This window comes from Benincasa hispida, chromosome 9 (assembly GCF_027475165.1).
Source record: "Benincasa hispida cultivar pf3 chromosome 9, pf3_genome.v1.1, whole genome shotgun sequence".
In the NCBI taxonomy this organism is placed as follows: domain Eukaryota; kingdom Viridiplantae; phylum Streptophyta; class Magnoliopsida; order Cucurbitales; family Cucurbitaceae; genus Benincasa; species Benincasa hispida.
Genome location: NC_143486.1, coordinates 50,492,465 through 50,513,448, shown reverse-complemented (window position 1 = coordinate 50,513,448; position 20,984 = coordinate 50,492,465). Strand labels below are relative to the sequence as shown.

The 20,984-nt window shown below is 36.8% G+C and overlaps 1 protein-coding gene and 1 pseudogene across 5 annotated transcripts; one reads left to right on the top strand and one right to left on the bottom strand.

Annotated features, from left to right (window-relative positions):
- Nucleotides 1-46: 46 nt before the first annotated feature.
- Nucleotides 47-20,430, bottom strand: LOC150033883 (uncharacterized). Of its 5 annotated transcripts, none has more exons than XM_090317334.1 (7): nucleotides 19,983-20,281; nucleotides 19,656-19,876; nucleotides 15,794-16,012; nucleotides 15,507-15,537; nucleotides 15,175-15,359; nucleotides 7,011-7,170; nucleotides 52-1,097 (listed from the first exon to the last, which is right to left on the bottom strand). In XM_090317334.1, the coding sequence occupies exons 2-7, from the start codon at nucleotides 19,755-19,757 to the stop codon at nucleotides 763-765; spliced, it is 1,032 nt and encodes a 343-aa protein (XP_090173460.1). In that variant the 5' UTR covers nucleotides 19,758-19,876; nucleotides 19,983-20,281; the 3' UTR covers nucleotides 52-762. The 5 variants fall into 5 exon arrangements, with proteins under 5 accessions (XP_090173462.1, XP_090173460.1, XP_090173461.1 ...); XM_090317335.1 differs by having other exon boundaries at nucleotides 19,993-20,281; XM_090317336.1 differs by having other exon boundaries at nucleotides 47-1,097; nucleotides 15,809-16,012; nucleotides 19,656-20,297.
- LOC150033884 (uncharacterized) lies at nucleotides 8,551-11,012 on the top strand (annotated as a pseudogene).
- Nucleotides 20,431-20,984: the final 554 nt, after the last annotated feature.

Below are 20,984 nucleotides of genomic sequence, written 5' to 3'. Positions count from 1 at the left end.
GCTTGTGACACATGAGACACCAAGAGGAAGAAAGAGACATATAAGGCATATGGTGCCGCAAACGATCGGCAGTATTAATGAGCTGAGCTCCCAAAGAAAGATATTATTTTTTTTGGGATATCTATCTTTCCAAATCACGAAATAAAGATCAGTCAAAACAGAATTCATATCACCCACTAAATTAGCCATAAGAGATTTAACAGTAAAACTCATAGAAGGATCAAGTGGTTGCAACTAAGTATCAGGAGAGGAATGCAATCTGACAACGGCCCGATAAAGGGATACAGAAGCCCATTCAGCAATCTCCAACTCAATAAGATTACGTCATAAGTTTAAATTCCATGCAGACGTAGAAGGGATCCCGGCATTAGCACAGTAACCTCTGGTTGCTTCACAATACGAAAACGTCTCGAATAAGCATTGGCAAGAACACAACTAGAAGCACCATTACCAATATGACGACTAATCCGATTGGCAATCAAGTCGATAAATTGACAAATGAACCTCCATGGAGCTTTGGAAGAACCACTAGAGAAGGAGAGGGCCAAACACAATCAGAGGAATAATACTTAACAACAATGAGATTCCTCCCTAAGGCATCATGCTCAGATAAGAAATGGCAAGTCCATTTTGCAAGAAGAGCACAATTTTCCATGTTTAAAATTTCCAATGCCAAGGCCACCCAATAATTGAGGATGCAGAAATCACCCAATTCACATTGTGCATGCCACCATCACCATGAGAACCTTCCCAAAAGAAATCTCAAATCAATTTGTCAAGGCAACTAATAACAGAGGAAGGAGCTTGAAACAAAGACAAATAATAGGTAGAGAGGCCAGAAAAAGTGGCTTGAATGAGCGTGTGTCTACCCCCTTTCGATATACGAGCGTACTTCCAGTTATGAAGTTTATGCAGAAATCTCTCCACCACAAGCTGCCAAAACAAAACAGACTTAGAATTGCCACCCAACGGAAGCCCTAAATAAGATGCAGGCCAGAAACCTCTTTTACAACCAAAAGAACGCAACAACCATTCAAAATCAGAGTCTGAAACATGAATCCCAAGGAGCTCACTCTTGACAAGATTAATTTTAAGCCCTGAAGCACATTAAAAAATATGGACAATGTCAAACAAGTTTTGTATTACAGATCTCTCGACAGTAGAGAACAACAAAGTGTCATCATCAAACTGTAAATGGTTCAATGAAAAAGTCAATTGACCAATAGGATGAGCAACAATAAGACCCAACGTGGAGCTATGATCAAGGAGACGACTCAGACAATCAGCAACTAAAATAAATAAGAAGGGAGAGAAAGGAGTCCTCTTGTCTTATGCCGCATGAAGGAATAATATTTGCCACGAGGACAACTATCAATAATGATGAAGTAATTCGCACTAGTGATGCAACGTCTGATCCATGTGCGCCAATGACAACCAAAACCTTTAACCTAGAGAACGGAGTCAAGAAAGTCCCAATCAACCATATCAAAGGCCTTCTCAAGGTCGAGTTTTAGGACAACCCCTGGTTTTTTCATAAAGGGTCCAATCATCAATAAGCTCATTAGCTATCAAGTAAGTATCAAGAATCTGTCTATTAGCCACAAAAGAAAGCCGATTGGCAGCAATGGTTCAAGGAAGAACCTTCTCCAGACGATTCGATAAAACACGAGCAATAATCTTGTAAACACATGGAATGAGACTAATCGGTCGATATTAGAAATAGATTTAGAGTCAACTTTCTTAGGAATCAGACAAATATAAGTCTCATTTAGTTTAACATTAATAACCACAGAAGTGTAAAAATCATTAATTAACATCATATCATATTTAAGAATAGTCCCTTGAAAAACTCAGTTGTAAAACCATCTAGGCCAGGGGATTTACAAGTGCCAAGGGAGGAGACAACTAAAAATACCTCATCTTCAGTAAAGGGACGCTCTAGATCCCTGGCTTGAGAGGAAGAAATAGGATTCCAATCGAGATCAGTTGGAAGAAAGCATTAACCACTGTCTTTTGTGAAGAGAGATGGATAAAATGTCAAGAATTCAGTCTCAATATCATGGGAGGTCAAAAGGCTAATGCCATCTCTAGAAAGAATTTCAGTATTTGAGGATTTACAACGGCGGGCAGCAACAATTCTGTGGCAAAACCGGGTGTTTTCATCACCTTCAAGAAGCCATTTAAGCTTACGATGTTGCTGCCAATGGATGTGATCTTGAACAGTCAGATTCTCAAACTGTTCTCAAAGTAAGCGGCGCCTATTAAGTTGTTCCTCATTAAGGCCATATTTATCTCCAAGTCATCTAATTTTGATAACTACGACACAAGAGAAGGAAGTTTTGTAGCCTCACTGCACTGAGTGTTATTCCGATCACGAATAATTGTTTTCGAACCCTAAAGTTTCATCATAAGATCATGGTCTGGCCAATCGGTAATAAGGTGGTGATTCCACCAATCCTCCACCAAGGGGCGGAAAGAAGGGACCTAAAGCCATGAATTCTCAAATCTAAAAGGGCAAGGACCCTAATCGATACTTCCTGAAGGTAAGACCAATGGGAAATGGTCAGATGTGGTTCGATCCAAGCGTTTGAGAGTAACTAATCCAAATTTACAAAGACAATTCTTTGTAAGTAAAAATCGATCAAGAAGAGACAATTGTATAGGACCAGAGCTAGACCAAGTAAAGCAACCATTCATCAAAGGAATATCCTGTAATTGATAGTCAGATATCCATTGATTGAAAGCATGCAATCTAGAGGATATTGTTCTATCATGTGATTTCTCCCAAGACCACCTAGTGACATTGAAGTCTCCACCAATAAACCAGTTTTCACCTCCCAAACCAGCTAAATCGTCAAGCTCTTGCCAAAAATCAACTCTAAAAGCATTATCTGATGGGCCATAAATTATTGTAAGCCAAAAAGAGAAACCATCTGTTAATGATACATGAATTGAAACAGAGAAGCGGCCCTGGATAACCTCGAGGATAGAGAAATCAGGCTCACTCTTCAACCAACAAGCAAGAAAGATGAGAAAAAAAACTAATTGACTGATTGAATGGTACTACTTCTTATTATATCCCTTGTGCTTGGTTTGACCCTTCTTTCTTTCATCTGAAGCCCCGTCTGCTGCTCTAATCTCAAACAACAGAACTAGAGTAAGAATATCCTTTTATGTATCAATGGCGCCCAAGGCAATTCAACCAATGTAGGAAGAGCTCCAAATAGATTTAATCAAAAAGGAATCAACTGATGACAGCTTTGTTTCTTGTAGGAGAACAATACCAGGGCTATGTTACTGAATTAGCTTCATAACCAAAGTACGCTTCCTCCAAGAATTAAGGCCATGTACATTCCATGTGAGGAATTTCATTGGTTTTCGGATGTGCCCTCCCTAATAGACAAAGTTGCAGATTTATTATAGTGGATCGAGGAGTATAGGCCTTGTAACTCGCGTTGAAGCTTGGGTTTTTTGCTAGTAGTATTTGTGATTTTTGTGGTTTTTGGAGTAGGAGGAGGGATAGATGGAATGGCCCTAACACATAAACCATGAAAGGACAATAGAGATGCCAATTCATGAAGACTGATGGATAAGGTGGGTGAAGAGGTTCGTTTCTTGTTAAAAAAAAAGGTGGGTGAAGATGATGGTGGTTGTTAGTTAATTGGGTGAAGGGCATTTATTGGGGAGTTTGTGTCTTGGTTAATAGGAAAATCGAATGGGAGGTCTTGACTGGTACTTAAGTCTGGTGGGAGTGGGGGAAGAGTGTGTATTGGCAAATGGTGAGTTTCATTTGGCTGGTTGCCAAAGATGGTCATATCGAAGGGGTGAAAGGTGAAATTTGCCTCTTTGGTAGGGCTGGAAAGGTAACCCTCTATATCAGAACAGGCAAAGGGAAGATTTGGTTTGTTGGCTGAGGTGGAATGCATAGTGCTAGCTTGTAAGGTGGTGGGTCCCACTTGGAAAGTAACCGCGGAGAGAGAGGGTCATGAAAATGAGGGTGAGGCCAAATTTATGGGGCTATTATGCTGATTTTGGAAACTAAATGATGAGGTTGACTCAAGTGATTTAATATGGCTAGGGTTTTCGGCAGGATTGGAGAGAGATGTAGGGTCAGGATGTAGGTCCACTGTTTGATCAATCAAGGAAAGGGCAGAAGGAAGATTTATCTACTCCTTAATTGTAGGAGATTTGGTCAATGGCTCAAGATATGGGGAGAGAGGGAGAATCCAATTGATTTGTTTCAATAGCGATGGACTTACCTTTTTTGTTCATCCGAGAGTCATTAAGATCCACAATTTCAACATCCACTTTATTGCTAATTCCTTTTGGGAAGAGGGTTCCGCCACTACCCCTGTACTCCGACACCGACAACTTGGATTTTGACAATCGTTTCATCGTCGGTAGCTCTCTTGGTAATCAGATTTCATATGGAATGAAGTCTCTCTTATTTTCTTTGATCTTCAAATGTGCAAAGGAAAGAATCGGTCCTCTTTCAGTTTGATTTGAGGGATGAAGATATCCACCACACATGTCTTCAATTTACCTCAAGGTGGCTTTGGTCTAGAATGTAATTGGGAGATGAAACATGTCAATCATCCTCCACTTGATGCTACCATTTGTTGTTGGAATGATGAGGGTATTGATGGTGAAAGAAACTTAAGTTTCAGATGATCAATGGTTATCCAATCTGAATTAGCACATAATTTTTGAGAAATTTATGTGCCATAAACATAGAGTAGGACTTTGTCATCATAGAGGGGGTTAATAGTGTAGGGAGATGATAGATATGTTTGGAGAGAATCTCGGATGGCTGGCCATGAGTCACTGTGTGCAAACCATTGGACAACCACCATAGCTTTCCAATCAAATTATGGATGAAGGAGGGCTGGAGAGGAACTATAACTGCCCTGTTTTGGTGGGAGAGTGTCATTATTTGATGTTGAAGGGTGGGTGCTTCTTGTTTGAACGGTTGCTTTATATGTTTGTGTAGTAGTGTTGATTGTTGCATTGTTCAGTAAACTAGGTTTCACAGGATAATCAAAAACCAATGAAAAGAAAGAAAACTAGCCTCTTTTGTTCTCCATAGAACAGGGATGAGGATATTGGAGCGGCGGCCAGATTGTTCTAATAAGGTAATCTCTGCAAAATAGCCATATTTGTTACCGTGTTTTTCAAGCCAAAGAGTATCACCATCGTCATTCAACTTCTTGAAGAATTTGTGGTTGCAGGGGTCTTTGAAAAGTGAGTTGAAAGAGGAAGTTGACTATTCATGAGACTTCCATGAGACAAAAATTGAGTGAATGTTGGATTGGCTTTGTTCAAAGAGCTTGAAGTGTTTTCCATTAATCGATGTAGTTGGTGATAGAGAGAAAATTTTCCGGTCAATATGGATTGACCCGACAATGGTGGAAAAGGGAGTGATCGGTAACGGTCGTGGCATGGTGGTCGGGGCTAGATAGAGAGGGAAGAGGGGAGAGGAGAGAGGAGAGAGCATTTTTTTTTCCTTCAATCTCTCCTGACTTTCTTTAAAATTATAAATACAATCATATTACTCTTCTTTTTTTTTTTTTTTTTTTGAAAAGGAAAAGAAATCTTTTCATTGAAAAAATGAAAAGGGACAAGCTCAAAAAAACACCAACCTTTAAGAGATGAGAGAAATTGAGAAAAATATAAGAAGACAATGCTAGTGAGATACAATGAAGAGAAAACAACGAAAAGCAAACTCTTAAAACCTAAGAAACCAACTCCAGAAAAGAAATCCAAAGATAGAGAACACATAAACTTTAAAGCCAAAGCCAACGGAAGACTATTGAGCTGACTAGAAAAGAAGTTCTTTAAGACCAAAAGTGAGAGGACCAAGCCACAAAGCAAACCAACTTCTAAATTGTCGCTTCCACTCCTGCAACTATTAGGAAAAAGGACGCAACTTCTTAAGGGAAAAACATAATACACATCTAATATCACAAAAATATAAAGAAAATTTAAAATCCAACCATTTACCCTTCGCAACAATAACAATTGTGATGGTTTAATATTAGTAATAGTAAATATTAGCTGTAAACATTTAAATTAGTTTTGTTCACTAATGATTTTTTATGTTCTTTTTATCATTCTTATTTCTTTTCTTGCATTCGGTCTTCTTAAGAAGGCTATGTATTTCTTACTTTCCAATTATTGGAATACATAACAATTTTATTCCTTTATATTAAGATAGCATAAGAGTAGGAGATTCTATGTTCAAATCCTAATGATCTTTTTCCAAACTAATAATTTTGTTCCTTCTAAATTAGGGTTTTCAGCTTTGATAGCATGTTGAAAATAATACTTCATGTCTTATTTTCTTTGAGAAGAAAGAGGTTTCCTAAATAAAATAAACCCCCAATACGAATAAGGAAAATACAAACTCAACAAATATAATATAATAAATACAAAGAATATATTGAACATAAAAAAGGAAATAATCATATGTGCCATTAATATTGTTGATCATTTGTAGCATCGTATGCCTTACATGTCTCTTTCTCCATCTTGGTGTCATATGTGCCATGAACATGTTGAATCGTCAGTTCATCTATTTTTTCACTGTTCTTTTGCCACTGGCATTTGGAACCTTCTCTTGCCTCATTTTGGTTGGCATTTCACTTGCTCTCATGATATTTCTGATGCTTTGGCCTCGGTGTTAGTGGGACATCCTTTTGGTGGAACCAAGAAGATCATTTGGTTGGCTTTTATCCGTGCTTTCCTTTAGTGCTTATGGGGTAAAAGGAACAAACGACTTTTTCATGCTACATGTTCTTCTTCTGTTTGGTTTTTTGAGTTCGTTTATCTACTGCTTTTTCTTGGTGTAAATTACAGCACTCTTTCACTCATTTTAGTTTATCTTTTTTAGTCAATAATTGACAATCTCTATTGTAATTCTTCGGGGTCTTCCCCTTATTCATATTAATAGAGTTTCTTTTACCAAAAAAAATAATAAAAAAGTAAATAATCAACGTGTGTCGAGAAAGAACCTGGCAAGGAGCAAATTTTGGCCCCATCATCAGTGAACTCAGCTTTTCTCTTGATGCGATCCCACACAAAATTTCCAAGCATATCCAAAATATCCGTGACTAGAACAAAAAGTGTGGGATAAAATTGCAAAACAGACGTATCCTTCAGAAGCTTGGCAACCTAAAACATCAACAACCTAGCTTTCAGATAACCAATCTGAATCTAAGATTCTAAGGAGAGAACTTTTAACTTCATATGCAATTCAAACTCTAAAACTGTCCTACTTAAGGGTACAGTTGTACAACAAGGTTGTGTTTTGTAATTCAAACTTAGTATAAGAAAAGGATTATACTTCCCACTCCTAGTCTCCAACTAACATAAATAATGGAAAATGTAGTGTCACAAAAACCGACTGGACTAAACCATTAAGATGATAAGAGACAAACTTTTGATTAATATGATGAATAGTACAAAAAACCCAGAGAGATCGGGCTCACAAAAATTAAGCTTAGCAACTTGAAAATGTAGCAACTAAGCTTTTCAAGCATCATTAAACGGGAAAAAGATCATATTCTGAATCAAATTGATTGGGTAGGGGTGAGCAAAAAAATCTGAAAATTCGAGCCAACCAACTTCAAATATCACCAGCCCCTCTTAGCCATTAAAGCCAGAAATGATTTAATATAGATCTTCAGTTCCGAGACCTCCAAACAAAGCATACTTTTAGAGACCAACACCCATGCTGCCGAATGGTGATTTTAACTCCTTAAAGGCTTCCGAGAGAACAAAAAAAAGATTTTTTTAAAGGTCTAAAACACCTTAGCTGGCAACAAGGATGAAGATTTGAATAAACAGGGAAATTTGACAATCCATCGGAAAGAATATCCTCTTATTTCTCTTTTAAATCACACTACCCAGTTTTTCTTCTATTTTTCATCAACTATTCTCTCCAAACCATGCCCCTGCTCACAATTAAATTATTTCTTTAATTTAAAATCTAGTTTCCTCTAAGAATTCTCCAATCCTTTTTTTTAAATGAAACGAAACTTTTCATTGACACAATATTAAAGATACTAATACTCAAAGTTACAATAACCCAGGAAAGGGGAAACAGTAAAACAAAGAATAAACAAAATGAAATAAAAAAGACAAACAATACTGAATTAAAATGATAAGATAAAAAGCATTCCAATTGAGATGAGATCCTGAATAGAGAAATAAGTAAAGCACTAGGATTGGAAACACCAAGAAGAAGCTTTAAGACAAGCAGAACCAAAACAATCACTCTATGGAAACAAAGTACATTGAAAGCACCTCTAAATCGTTTCAGACCAAATATTGGCTAAAATGGTTTTTCACTACAATAGGCCATAAAATCTTTGACGCCAACGAGCAACTGGAGAATATTTTCCTTAAAAATGTTGGAAACAACCCACTCATCTGATAAATAAAGGCTAAAAATGGAAGGTATGGAGGAAAGATGTGATGCAATGCAATGATCATGACAAAAATCTATTTTGATCTCACCTCCAAGCTTGAAAATAACTAAAGAATCTGTTAGGAACCAAGGTAGTATGGGATGCCTTTGTCCCACATTGGTTAGAATGGGATGACCAATGTAGTACTTAAGTGGCTTAGCTCTCCCACCCCAATAACTGACTTCTAGGGCATGGTTCTCCAAGGTGCTTAAGTACCTAACAATGGTATCAAAGTCAGTTGTTGACGTTTCGGAGTGGAACCAATGGAAGATTCTGACCGGGTGTGGCCGAGTGAAATACCGTCAGAGTAGTCGCTCGGACGTCGCCTTTCCGGGAATGGGGTAATATTAAGAACCAAGGTAGTAGGGAATGCCTTTGTCCCACATTGGTTAGAATGGGATGACCAATGTGGTACTTAAGTGGCTTGACTCTCCCACCCCAATAGCTGGCTTTTGGGGTGTGGTTCTCCAAGGTGCTTAAGTACCTAACATAATCCACTAGCTACAAAAGGTTTGCGAAAACTTCAATGAAATTTACTTATAATGAGAATCCTCTTTGACGAACACCAATAGATACAACTTATTTTCATCCCATGTAATAAAAAACTACCTCAATCTTTTTGGAATAAGAAGTCAAACAATTCTTACTCAAACGCTCTATAGATGAGAAGAGATGGACCGTTGCTGAACAAAATTTTCGGCCTAAGATTCTTCCTCTTTTTGACTCAACCTTTAATAACCAATCAATATTAGTTGAATCTTCAGCTATCACCATAGCTTCATGTAAAGCACTTAATAAAAACTGTCATTTGTTGATTATTTTCTTTATTGTGAAATTTTATATTGTATTTATTGCATTATATTTGCTGTGATTATTTTTTTCTTGTTTGTAATTGGGTACTTCTTCTATTTAAGAAACCCTTTCCTCCCAAGAAAAATAAGACAGAAAATTATATTTTTCTACTTGATACCGGAGCTGCAAAGTGTTTTTTTTACCTTAAAAACCCTAACTTTCTGAAAAACCTATTTTTTGTCACTGCCGCTTCGCCGCCGGACATCGCGCCCTCTACTACCAGTTGATCGCCCTGTCGCCGGATGCCACATCTCAGCCGCGCAGTTCGTCTCAGCCAGTTTTTTGTCGCGATTTTTGGGGTTTGTCACTTGTTCGCAGGTAGTCATCACGGTTTATCCTTCCGGTCATTCAACGCCGCCTGTCGCCACTGTCTACCACTGCCATTGAGCCATTGTTTGGTGTGTGTTTTCCAGATTTTTCCAGCCCTGTTCAGCCTCTGTCTGGTGTATTTTTCTTTTCAGATCTACTGGTTTTTTTTTTGTCTTTGCTTCTTTAGCAATACGTCAGACACTCGGGCACCTATCGCTAAAGTTTTCAACAATCGTATCCATCCAACCAATCCTCCTATCCAAATAACTACCATTCGACTTAATGGGGATAATTTTCTTCGTTGGTCCCAAAGTGTTCGGATGTATATTCGTGGACAAGGGAAGATTGGTTACATCACGAGAGAAAAAACTATTCCTAGTCCTGATGACCCTTCATTCACCGGATGGGACGCTGAAAACTCCATGGTTATGACTTGGCTTGTCAATTCCATAGTTGAAGACATTGGTTGTAACTACATGTGTTACACTACTGCTAAGGAATTATGGGATAGTGTAACTCAGATGTATTCTGATTTGGGCAACCAGTCACAAGTGTTTGAGTTAAACTTGAAATTGGGTGATATACGGCAAGGAACTAACTCAGTTACATAATACTTTCAGTCTTTAAAAGGATTTGGCAAGACCTTGACCTCTTTGATACGGATGAGTGGAAGTCTACAAAGGACCAAAAGCATATAGGAAAACTGTTGAAGATGGCCGTATTTACAAATTCCTTGTCAGCCTCAATAATGAGTTTGATGAAGTTAGAGGTAGGATACTTGGAAAAACTATTCTTCCAACTATTAATGATGTTTTTTCTGAAGTTCGTAGGGAAGAAAGTCAAAAGAATGTTATGATTTGCAAAAAACCTATTGATTCAGTTGAATGCTCTGCATTGGTGACTGAAAATACTGCAATGAAGGCTTCTGATCAATCCAACAAGCCACATGAAAAGCCTCGTGTCTGGTGTGACCACTGCAATAAACCTCGACATACACGTGAAACTTGTTGGAAACTTCATGGAAAACCTACAAATTGAAAAAATTCTAAGCAAGGTGAGCGAAATTCCCATCAGCATACCACTAGTGCTAATGTTGTTGACTCTAGCCCGTTTAATAAAGAGTAAATTGATCAAATTCTGAAGCTGCTAAAGAACAATTCATCATCTGGTAATCCTAGTGTTTCCTTGGCACAATCAGGTACTTGTCCTCAAGCTCTCTCTCGCCTTAATTCATCTCCATGGATTATAGATTCTGGAGCCTCTGATCATATGACTAATTCCTCCTGTTTATTTGAATCATATTCTCTTGTGTATTGCAATGAAAAAATTGCATTGCCAATGGTAGCATCACCTCTATTGCAGGAAAATGAACAATTCCTTTGACTACAAAACTTATATTACGTTCTGTCCTTCATGTTCCAAAATTAGCCTGCAACTTGTTGTCTGTCAGTAAAATCTCTAAGAATGCTAACTGTCATGTTATATTTTGTGAAACTCCTTGTATCTTTCAGGATCAAGACTCGGGGGACGATTGGACGTGCTAAGATGATTGATGGTCTCTATTACTTTGATGGTTTCTGCTAGTCATAAAAAAGTTCAAGGCTTGAGTAGTGTCTGTTCTCCTTCTATTAAAGAAACTATAATGCTTTGGCATTGTAGATTAGGACATCCAAATTTCTTTTATTTAAAGGAGTTGATTGTTCAGTTTTTCAATGTGAAAGTTGTATTTTTGCCAAACATCATCGATCCACCTATTTGCCTAAACCGTATAAGGTTTCATCACCTTTTTCCTTAATTCATACTGATGTTTGGGGTCCGTCTAAAGTCTTAACTCATAGTGGTAAGCGTTGGTTTGTTACTTTTATAGATGACCACACTCGTCTAACTTGGCTTTATTTGTTAACAAAAAAGTCAGAGGCAAAAGAGGTTTTTGTTCGGTTTTATAATATGATAGAAACTCAATTTCAAACTAAAATTTGAATTCTTCACTCTGATAACGACACTAAATATTTTAATGCACAATTAACCAATTTTTTGTAAGATAAGGATATTTTTCATCAAGCTACGTGTCGTGACACGCCTCAACAGAATTGCATTCCTGAGCAAAAGAACAGACACTTACTTGAAGTTGCTTGTGCCTTTATGTTCTCTATGAATGTTCCAAAACATTTGTAGGGCGATGCCGTTCTCACAGCTACATATCTGATCGATTGAATGTCGTCTAAGGTTTTGAATTTTAAGACTCCTTTGAATCACTTCAATGAGTTTTTTTCCTAATAATCGTTTGTTTTCTTATTTACCAATTAAATTGTTTGGGTGTACTGCTTATGTCCATACTTCTCCTCTTTCTCAAACTAAGTTTGATCCTCAAGCCATTAAATGCATTTTTATAGGTTTTCTCTCATAAGAAAGCTTACAAATGTTTTGATCCTTTAACCAAAAAGTATTTTGAGAGTGTGGATGTGTCTTTTTTAGAAAATCAACCTTTTTTTGGCCCAAATTCTCTTCAGGTGGAGATATCTAACCTTGAAGATAATTTTTGGGACACTTCATCTCTCCCAAACATCAGTGGTCCTGAAATTATGAGTTTCTAGTCCTTCAATGCCAAGTATGGAGAGTTCTTCAGGGGGAGAAACGCTACAAAATGACTTTACTAGTCGAAATCCTGAACTTCAAGTTTATACTAGAAGAAACTTGACTCAAAGAGTCCAAGATCAGACAGTTGAATTATCACAAGACCGATCAAATATTACGATAAATGATCCTGAAGATCCAAGTATTAGACACTCTACTCTATTTCTCCTAGTTCTTCATCTCCTTCTAATTCTTTACCTGATGTCTCTGATCTTGATATTCCAATTGCCCATAGGAAAGGTATTCGTAAATGCACCAAATATCCTATTGAAAACTATCTTTCTTATCATAGATTATTTGATTCTCATAAAGCCTTCACATCGAAAATAACAAACCTTTTTGTTCCAAGGAATATACAGGAAGCCCTAAATGATTTGAACTGGAAATTAACAATGATGGAAGAGATTAATGCGCTGAAACAAAGTTGCACATGGGATATAGTCGAACTACCCAAAGATAAGAAAACAGTGGGATGTAGTGAATGGGTGTTCACTGTAAAATGTAAAGTTGATGGTAATATTGAAAGGTACAAGACAAAATTGGTTGCCAAGAGGTTCACTCAGACCTATGGTATTGATTATCAAGAAACATTTGCTCCAGTAGCTAAAATTAATTCTATTAGAATCCTGTTGTCTGTTGCAGTTAATTTTGATTGGCCTCTTTATCAACTTGATGTCAAGAATATCTTTCTCAATGGAGATCTTGAAGAAGAGGTTTTTATGGACTTGCCACCAGGTTTTGAAGTGGATCCCAAGATTAACAAAGTGTGCAAGTTAAAGAAATCATTATACGGGCTTAAACAATCTCCTAAAGCATGGTTTGAATGGTTTGGAAAGGCAGTCACAAGCTATGGATTCAATCAAAGTCAAGTTGATCATACTATGTTCTATAAACATACTGGAAGTGGTAAGTTGGTTGTTTTGATAGTGTATATTGATGATATCATTCTTACAGGTAATGATGAGACAGGACTGAATATCTTGAAGAAAAACCTTGCTAATGATTTTCAAATCAAGGACCTGGGAACCTTAAAGTATTTCCTAGGCATGGAGTTTGCTAGGTCTAAAAGTGGTATTCTTATCTACCAGAGGAAGTATATTCTTGACCTACTGAATGAGACAAGTTTACTTGGTTGCAAGATAGCAGAAACTCCTATTGAGCAAAATATAAAATTGGTAGCTGCAACTGAAAAGGAAGTAAAAGGAAAGGAAAAATACCAGAGACTTGTGGGGAGACTCATATACCTCTTTCACACACGTCCTGACATTGCTTTCGCAGTTAGTGTGTGGTAAGTCAATTCATACATGCTCCTGGGTCAGTTCACTTTGAAGCAGTTTATAGAATCTTGAGATATTTGAAAGGTACTCCAGGAAAAGGTATATTATTCACGAAGCATGAACACCTGAATGTTGAGGTTTACACTGATGTTGATTGGACAGGTAGTGCGACTGACAGAAGATCTACTTCGGGTTATTGCTCTTTTGTTTGAGGAAATCTGGTTACTTGGCAAAGTAAAAAACTAAGTGTGGTTGCAAGAAATAGTGCTAAAGCAGAATTTAGGACATTAACCCATGGTATTTGTGAGGGCATATGGATAAGAAGACTATTGAAAGAATTAAATTTCTCTCAGACAATGCCCATACGCGTTTACTGTGACAATAAATCAGCAATTTCCATTGCCCACAATCCAGTCCTTCATTATAGGACAAAACCATTATAGGACAAAACATATTGAAGTTGATAAACACTTCATAAAGGAGAAGATTGATGCAGGAATAATATGCATTCCCTTTCTTCTGACGGCAGAGCAAATTGCAGATGTGTTAACTAAAGGTCTTCCAAGGTGGCAATTCAACAAGTTGATTGACAAGCTGGCCATGAATGATATCTTCAAACTAGCTTGAGGGGGAGTGATGATTATTTCCTTTATTGTGAAATGTTATATTGTATTTATTGTATTACATTCGCTGTGATTATTCTTTCCTTATTTGTAATTGGGTACTTCTTCTATTTAAGAAACTCTTTCCTCCTAAGAGAAATAAGACAGAAAATTATATTTTTCTACTCCCTTATTAATGAAAACAACATTAATTGATTCAACTTCCACTATCTGCCCTTCATGCAAAAGACTCAATTAAATTTGAAGAGACATGCTTAAGATCATTAGTAAATGACTCTCTCCACGAATTCTCCAATCCAAATCCCAAACAAATTTCCAAATTTATACCTCAAAGAATAGAGGCCTATTGAAGTACCAAAGAGAAAGGGTAAACCAATATAATCATCACACTGTAGGTAAATGCGACTTCCTTATTTTGAGTGGGAGGCAATGGCCAGTTGGAGAATCCCATCCCCCCCCCCCCCCCCCAACCGGTATATATTATATTTTTTTTCTTTATTTTAGTTAGAAGAAGGAAATAAAACAAATATTATATACATTTATTTCATCAATCTTAATTAAGAAATACTTTAAATCCTTTTTGAAACCTCACAATTAATTAATTAATTACTTAACCTAATATTCATATTGAAGTGATGCTTTTCTCCCTCTCTCTACCTTTTAGCCCACAGAAATAAAATTTTAAGATGTAAATTGTAACAACCTTAGTAGCTTAGGAATGAGCTTTGCAAATTACATTTAATACAAAATTTTTATCAATGAAAAATTGTGTACCCTTTCAAAAAAAATTACATCTACTAGAAAAATTAACAAATTTAACAAGAAAAGTGCCACTGCAATGATAATGTTTAAGGATGTGATTGATCAAATTAAAATACAAGAAATACATTGCAACTGATATAAAGTTTTGGGAGGATAATTAATTTGCACAGAAAATTAAAACAGATGCATGAAAATCACGACATATTATGAAATGAACACAAAAGTAGTATGCCTTTAGGCAAGACTTACCTTCACAGATATCTTCAAAGATGTCACACGATCACTTGCATTCCAAGCACGAACTAAGTCATCTTTGAATTCACGCAAGCGATTAATATAATCTTGTCGATTGATGACCTTGACTTCATTTTCTGTAATGTTTTGAGGATCTTCAAGTTCTTCCAAATGCATGCCAGTTGAAGTTCTCTCATATGCTGCTACCACAAGCCATACAACGTGTAAGTGTAACCTGAAAAAATATGACCTGCTCTAGCAAATGTCACTTTATGCCACTGATTGTATCATACTGACCAATGAAATGAAAGGTGGCTAAAATAAAATAACAGAAATAGATGCCATACTTTTCCCAACTTTTATTATTGCATTGGACACCTATAATCAAGGGGAAAAGATCAATATTATTACCTACTATGAAATAAATCAAAATTAAAATGGAAAATTTATAATAATGTCATGCTAAATTTGGAACAATTTAATGGCTAGGGGATCAGAATAAGCTATATAGAAACATCCATCATTACATATAAAGAGCTTAATTTCCCATAAACTGAAGAAAATATCATAAGTTTTTATAGCTTGAATATTGAAAAGTTTAAAATAAGTAAAACTGGACGTGAAAAGTTCTTACTGAAGTAACAGAGACCAGTTTAGAGACAGGAAACCTCTGTGTCATGAATCTTGTGAAAGAGGACCAATCCTTTTCTGCAGGTAGAAAGGCAGATTCAGAAGGCACTCCTATAGTAGGAGAATTTTCTATATCTTCCAGATAGGAGCCTGAAACTGTTGCATTATCATCTGCTCTAAGTGGATCATCATATCTGAGAATTCGATCATCAGCAATGTGGGCCTAGAATAAGATATTAACTGAACTGTTTCAGCAATTTAAGAGTTAAGCAATTGAAATTTTAAAATAGAATGAAACAATTGTTGTTGCCCCAAGAAAACATATTTTGTTTCATTGAAAGCAAAAAAAATAATTAGAAAAAGTAAAAACTGGAGGACAAAGTAATTGTTTTTTTAAACAGAAACAAAAATTTCATTACAAACATTGGAAACAAACACAACTAATGAAGAACATAGGCCAAAAAGAAGAAAACCTTCAACTACGAAACATATAAAACTTAGAGAGAGAGTCCCATAAGAAACTAAGAGGCTAACCGAACCAAAACTAACCAGGCCAAACAAAGAGAAACATCAAACCACTGGAGAAATAGTAATTACCAGCTAAACTTGCAAAGAGTTTCGTAGAACATATCACCAATTGTGATACTATAAATGAAAAGTGAATTCCTTAAATAGTGTTTCACCTAGAAGTCCAACTAAAGGTTAATACAGCGGATGATCTACAGTAGGGCCACGGGGATCTACTTTAGAATAAATTTTATTTGTATTGGAGAATTAACTAAGATGATCAAATATGTTGTACGACTCGGTGGCAAGAACGCCCCCAGGCACCCGTGTGCCTGAGTTTGAATCTTTGTACAAACAATTTTCCTTTTTTGTAAGTACACATAACCCCTCGCCGCCAAGCAGCAACCGCCATTTGCACCTGAATTTAAATCTTTGTAAAAACATATTTTCATTCCTTTTTTCTTATGCACATAACCCCATTGTTAACCCTATTTTTTTCTTCTTCTTTTCTTTAAATACTTCTTTTTATTTTTATAATTTTTTTAATAAAACATCATTATTTTTATTGATTCAAGATTATATAGAAAACTGATTTTTTCATCTGACAAAAAAAAAATTAGACCATTGTTTTCTATAAATTTAAAGAGTAAACCACGTCCCCTTTAAAGAATTCCAAGTGTATAAAACAAAAATCATAATTATACATGTGCACGTGTGTAAGTGTGTGTGCGGGCGTGCACATTCGTGTGTGTGCGCACATTATGAAGAAATAATGAAAGGAAGACAAGAGCAAACAAAAAGAGCACCCAAAAAAATCCAGCAAAAAACAAAGGGCAAGGAAGGAAGTATGGAGAGCCCAAAAGAACTACAAAAAGGGGCTTCAACCCAACAAGATCACAGTTATAAAGAGCCTAATAGTTGACGCCCATGACAAAACATTAAGCCTAGCCCCTCCACACTTCCTTCCTTGATCTCTCTGCCTCCCTAAAAACCTTGTTATTCCACTCAATCCCAATGCTCCAAAATAAAATAAAATAAAATTTAAAATAAATAAATAAAAATAAAAAACACCCTGCTATTTTAAGCCTTTCTCACAAAAAGGCAAACTCAAGAGCACTTCAACAATCTTAGAGACGCAATATGTCCTCCACACCAAGTGTAGGCAAAAAGAACTTAACCATCTATTTTAGATTGACGACACAAATTGGCAATCCCACATAAAGTAGTGAAGGTCCTCCTCACAAGCCATGGTGTCTGCAAAGGGTGCACCATTTTGGACACAAAACATAGAAATAATTATGCTAAATTTGATCCATGGTGTTAAACCTATCATGCAAAACCTACAAAAAAAATTTAACCTTCTTTGGAATTTTATGTTTCAAGATTACAGTAAAAGTGGAAGTAACCTATGCAGGAGAAGGGACAAACAATATGTGTAAAAAGGAACGAGTAGAGAAGCCTCTCAAAGAATCCAGAGACCAAAATCTGAAGTCCCTCCTACCAGGAAACACGTGTTGGTCTTGCAAAAGGGCTGCCCCTACAGCAGCCGCCTCTTTGTCGAAAAGGGGATGACCAAAGCTCAAGGAGATCAAAGAAGAAGGATCTAAAGGAAAAGGCAGAATCGATGCCATCGAATGTAACTTCATCTTATAAAGGCGATATAAATAAGGAAATAACTCACACAAGGGTTTGTCACCAAACCGACAATCTTCCTACAAATACTTTTGAGCCTTCCCCCACGAGGCATCTGATAAACAGAGAGAATAAGGGGTTTCAGATTTGTTTCACCCAGGGTATTTTGCACCAGTTGAGCTCTATTAGTTCTCCCAAACAAGATGACTCGGATGAAGACTGGATAGCAAGTGTTAATAGTGAAGAACCAGATTTTAATTTGATGGAAAAGTATGTTGAAGAAACTCTAATTGAGAATTATGGGGATGAGCTCAATGTTTTGTTTCAAGTTTCAGCTGTTAGGGAGTCTAGGATAAAAGCCCAAGTAAGGTCCTCTCAACTTTCTTCATCTCAAGTCCCTTCCAAATTTTCTTCTCTAATTGAAGCCTGTGGTTTACAGCTCAGCTCTGTAAAGTCCCTACTCATCATTCTCCTTTGGTTAGTTGATTGTTTAATATACAGATTAAAGTTTATTCTATGGTTCTTTGTGGAATCCTATGGAGAGTCGGGGATTTCTAGTTTTCGAGGGTTTTTGTTTCATGCCATTGCTGGAAGATCTCAAAAGAGGCTACTCTTTAATAGTTAATGGTCGAAATTCAAGTTTTCATCCTTGTTGCCAGCTAAGGTGTTTTAGACCTTTAAAGAATCTTGCTTTTGTTCTCTCAGAAGGATTTAAGGAGTTAAAATTGTTCACTCGGCAGCATGGGTGTTGGTCTGTAAAAGTATGTTTTGTTTGGAGGTCTCTGAACTGAAGACCTATATTAAATCAGTTCTGGCTTTATTGGCTAGGGGCTGGTATGCTTGAAGAGGAATCTCTTTGTCATGGAGTTATCCATCACATCCATGGCAGTGATTTGTTCTCTATGGCTCATCTCCAGTTCTGAGATTTTGTTAAAAGAAGACTTGGGCTACTTGGCTTTTCTACTTTTGGAAGCCCATTTGCCCTTTCAAGCCTCAGTCTCTAGTGTTATCATCTATTGCGGTTAAACATTTCTCTCAGAACTTTTGATATGAAAGGATTCAACAAGATTTTCAAATCTATGCCTTCTCAAAACCGTTGTGAATTAGCTCGGTTTATGGCTTCTTCATGATGTTCGTTTTCTAAATTATTTGCAAGCCTTTATTTTTCATGTTTAAGTTTTATGTTCACTTGCTTTAGTTCTGATTTGTAATTTTATTTTCCTATAGTTGCTTGTATTTTGAGCATTAGACTCTTTTCATTTCATCAATTTTATTTTCTTTCAAAAAAACAGAGAGAATAAGGGAAGACCAAATGTGATATCTTTCCAGAGGTTCTTACCAGGACCCTTGGAACCATTTTTTAAAGAGAGTGGGCCAGATACTCGCAATAATTTTGAGTTCTCTTACAACCTCGTTATTGTACGGTGTAACCAATTCTCTTATACTATTAGTTTGTTCTTGTGACAGCAACAACTGATACATGGGTTTTCCTTCTCCATTTGCCCACTAGTTGTTTCCACGAAATATCATGATGCATAAAATCCTATTCCCAACTCCCTCCCCAAAACGCTCACACACCAATTATATGTTACTTAGCTTCTAAATCAGTGAGAACCGCCAAAACTTCCACATACATCATTTGAAGATAATTTCAAGCTGACTTCCTTTAACAGCCGGCTGAATAAAATTCAATAACAGAGAACCTAAAAAAATTCCAATATCCGTACCTGCTGAGACGATTGAACAGACAGAGGATGAATTTCTGCACGATCACGATGAAGCAGAAACAGCTTTGCTTCGGCACTGTAATCCCTGGGTCTGAACTCCATTCAAGACTTGATATTCCAACTTCCCCCCACGCAACGGAGATCGTACATTCGATCCGAAGCAGACGCTCCAAAATATTAATGGGTCGAAATTGTTACTCCGTGTCGAGTTCTACTAAGTACTGTTATCAAACCGAGTAAATTTAACAATTAGCCAGTTTTTGTTGAGGAAACATATTCTGAGGTGCATTTATGTTTTATGACCCATCTCACAAATTTATGATAAACCTTTGCTTACGCCAGGAAAAATTTATAGACTTCACATTCATATTGCAGTCGGAATGCACTCTCCAGTTCAACGATTTTTCCAAAGTCCTAATCCGATTTTAGAATAAGAACACGATGACTATCTTCCACAGTTTTTACATCCAACATCAGATCACGGTAGGGAGCCAAGCCCAGCCTGATGCTTTCTCCAAAGCCCTAACCCGATTTTAGAATATGAATCAAATTAAAGAGTTCTGAAAGTGTTCTAATTTATATATCTTACAGCGAGTGCACTCCCAAATTGTTGCAAGTGAAAAGTTGCGATAAAGACCAACTGTCCAGCCCAACAAGTCCGAAATTTGGACATGGTTTCATGGCCTAGTGCAACACCAACTTTTTTGTTTCACACCTTTTCCATTTAGCATCGCTTGCGTTAGGGAGGTCCGATATCACACCCCCTCTCAGAACCCCCTTCTATTCTAGGAGACAATGTGAAGACGATAGCTACCAACCCTCTTATGGCAACCACTGTCTAATCTCCATTTTCATCACCTGTATGAACAGTTTCATGCACCTGATAAATATAACTTACATTCTTTCCATAACTCACACACTATTACTGAAATATGAACACGTGTGCAGAGTTGTAAATCTATAACAACTCGTTTACATTCACCCAAAATAGTGGGTCTCACTGGTACTCTCCTTAGTGCCTAACATGTACATGTTGACCAAAAGTAATGACAGGACCATTAAACCACCTAAGCTTGTGTTCTTCTTCTTTCTTCTTCAAACTTGCACCTGGGTGGCAGACTAGCAAAGCGACTATCCTCTAGGGAGTTGATCGCTACCTAGGGAATGGGAAAACATCAAAAAGAGTGAGCTACTAACCCAGTAAGTGACTATTTTAAAACATATTTACTCAACATTAAGTAAACGTCAACTTCCACAAAACTCCAAGGTTCTAAACATTCATACTCAATACTATCAAATAAATAAAATATTTAAACCCTAAAGACCTCA

Bases quoted from the DNA above. Each gene is read 5' to 3' on its own strand.
- LOC150033883 (XM_090317333.1), bottom strand. From the start codon at position 19,757: ATGGAGTTCAGACCCAGGGATTACAGTGCCGAAGCAAAGCTGTTTCTG. The intron at 16,013-19,655 runs GTACGGATATTG...ATCTTATTCTAG, and splicing joins CTGTTCAATCGTCTCAGCAG to GCCCACATTGCTGATGATCG. The intron at 1,098-7,010 runs GTTCTTTCTCGA...AATGTGCTTCAG, and splicing joins CAAAATTTGCTCCTTGCCAG to GGCTTAAAATTAATCTTGTC.